Consider the following 2,500-nt stretch of genomic DNA (forward strand, 5'->3'; position numbering starts at 1 on the left):
CTGAATTTCCTTCACTCGGTTTTCTCGGCCCTTCGTTCTCGGTTGCACGTTCTTCACGGTCGCTCGGTCTTCTCGGTTACTCTTTGAACTTCTCAGTCGTTCAGTCTTGTCGGTCGCTCGTTCTTCACGGTCGCTCGTTCTTTTCGGTCGCTCGGTCTTATTGGTTGTATTTATACATGCACATATGTGTGTTACATACGTTATGTATATGAAACAATTTCATTGTTTTTTTATAGTTTTGTGGCATGGTACATATATATATGAAATACGTAATTAGCTACCGCATTGTAGGTCCTCGAAAGACGCCAGTATTTCCTTAGGGATTACATCTTCAAGAAGCGGAATAGTGATTTTCTTTCAAAGAACGTAAATGTTTTAGAAAGGTTTTGGAAGGAGTAAAAGAGTCAGCTTATCTTCACAATTCTATTACATGTTATTGGATTGTAACACTAACATAAACTAAAAATAATGAAAATTATCATTCACATTATTATCCAAGTAGCTTTATTTTCCTTTTTAACACCCTTGCAATAAAAGTTAAAAAAGAAGAAGAAAAAAAAAACGCATGCAACACATCAAACCCTTTTCACCAGTATATACCCCTCTGAAATAGGGTTGTAACGTAGGGTTGTAAGTGTTGCATGAAAAAGTTCAATACCTGAGTTCATCCTGTCTGCTCATCCCGAAACTCTGTTCATCTCGCCAAACGTAGAGGGAAATAAAGGACAAAAGAATCCAAGGGTTTGTCTTGTGCTTTCTTTCTGCGTGCCTTGGCGAGTCGGGAAAATCACTGATTATAGCATAAGGGAGCAATCCCCATGGGTCGGCCTCGAAGGGCCTTCGTAGTCGTGGTCAAGGTCGAGTCGAAGATCATTACATAGTTACCACCTGGAAATACGTTATCATATATGCATAAAAACGCATGTGTTTATACAGTCACATTTACTCTGTACAAGCATACTACTAGTTGTATACTAATTCATATCCATACTATACAAGTATATGCGTATATATACATACACATATATGTATATATATGTATATATAATGTATATATATACACGTCTCTCTTTCTCTTCCTAATAAATATATATTTATATATATACAGTGCACATAACTATATACACATATATACATATATATGTACACTTATATATATACATACATATATATATATATATATATATATATGTATATATATATATTATATACAAACACACACACAAATGTGTATGTATATACATATACATATATGTGTGTATGTATGTATATACATATATATGTGTGTATGTATGTATATACATAAATGTGTGTATGTATATACATATATATGTGCGTGTCTGTGTGTGTTTAAGGGTGTGTACCGAAAACCATCAGATAACTTACTACAGTGAAGACGGTGTCACTGAGGGCAGAGAACCGTGCGCTGGTCGCCCTGCACTCATACCGCTTGCGACCCTGTGCACTCAGCCGCCGCACCACCAGGTCGCCATCGGCCGAGATCTAAGTACATATATTAGATTAGGATATGTATTTAACAAAAATCGAAAGTCTATTTCAATGCGTAGCTATTTGGAAATAAAAGTGCATAAACCTATTTACACTTCATGTAAATTTATTGTAAATTTATGTTTGATTTACACATCAATACAGCGGAATATTGCAAAGAAATTTTGGAATTACCTTATAGCTGGTTCCACTAGAAATCCTCTCGTCGTTGAGGAACCATTCCCGAGTGACGTTGTGGCCCTGCGAGCGGCAAGGCAACGTCACGGAGTCCCCTGCATGGCCCATGGCCGCGGGAGAGTGTTGGTAGATGCGAGGCAGAGCGTTGACGAGGGCGCCCAGGCGGCACGTGGGGCCTTCCTCCAGAGCCTCGCTTTCGTCGCCTGTTCTCATACCAGGGATATGCTTATTATTTCCACTGTAGCGTTCGCACCTGTCTCTGAGATCTGTAGTAGGCATTTACTATAGGTATTGTTAACTGTTCATCAACAAGGAAGTGGACTTACCTACGATAACTACAGTAAAACGACGAGAGTAGGACTTGTGACTTCGTGGTGGCCTCACCTCCAACTTGTATGTCGCCTGTGTAGGAATTTTGAAAGAAAAGTTCAATGTAAAAGTAATTACAACTTTTCAAGCATGATTAGGATGATCTTATTTTTGATGTCAACTGACCTGGTGCTGGTCGGAGACGCAGTCCAAATAGACGACGGAGGACACTTGCACGACGGAGGCGGAAGTGGACGCCGTCGAGGACAGCTCCTCCTCTAGACCCAGCAGGTTGGTCGCCTCTTCCAGAAGCTCTTGAGGCGTGGAAACGGCTTCGGCTATTCCACCCTACATAAAGGATTTACCAAACCCGTTATTCCCCTTCATTCTCATCACCTAAAAATATAAACCAGACATAATCATATGCTATCACTTATACATAATAGGACGATGGCATTGTCTAAATATCAGTGTAGTGACACTGTGTTTGATCACCTCTCTGTGC

The 2,500-nt window shown here is 39.7% G+C and overlaps 1 protein-coding gene across 1 annotated transcript in view; it reads right to left on the reverse strand.

The window, feature by feature from the left end:
* Positions 1 to 787: 787 nt before the first annotated feature.
* LOC138863519 (uncharacterized) overlaps positions 788 to 2,500 on the reverse strand; it is a 2,909-nt gene continuing 1,196 nt past the window's right edge. Inside the window, exons 4-9 of the mRNA XM_070127677.1 lie at positions 2,491 to 2,500; positions 2,182 to 2,343; positions 2,013 to 2,088; positions 1,684 to 1,889; positions 1,365 to 1,503; positions 788 to 888 (exon numbers count right to left, since the gene is read on the reverse strand). The exon at positions 2,491 to 2,500 is cut by the window's right edge and continues 166 nt beyond it. Of these exons, the coding sequence (XP_069983778.1) occupies positions 788 to 888; positions 1,365 to 1,503; positions 1,684 to 1,889; positions 2,013 to 2,088; positions 2,182 to 2,343; positions 2,491 to 2,500 (694 nt within the window). The remainder of the gene's footprint in view (positions 889 to 1,364; positions 1,504 to 1,683; positions 1,890 to 2,012; positions 2,089 to 2,181; positions 2,344 to 2,490) is intronic.

Source organism: Penaeus vannamei, chromosome 12 (assembly GCF_042767895.1).
Source record: "Penaeus vannamei isolate JL-2024 chromosome 12, ASM4276789v1, whole genome shotgun sequence".
Classification (NCBI taxonomy): domain Eukaryota; kingdom Metazoa; phylum Arthropoda; class Malacostraca; order Decapoda; family Penaeidae; genus Penaeus; species Penaeus vannamei.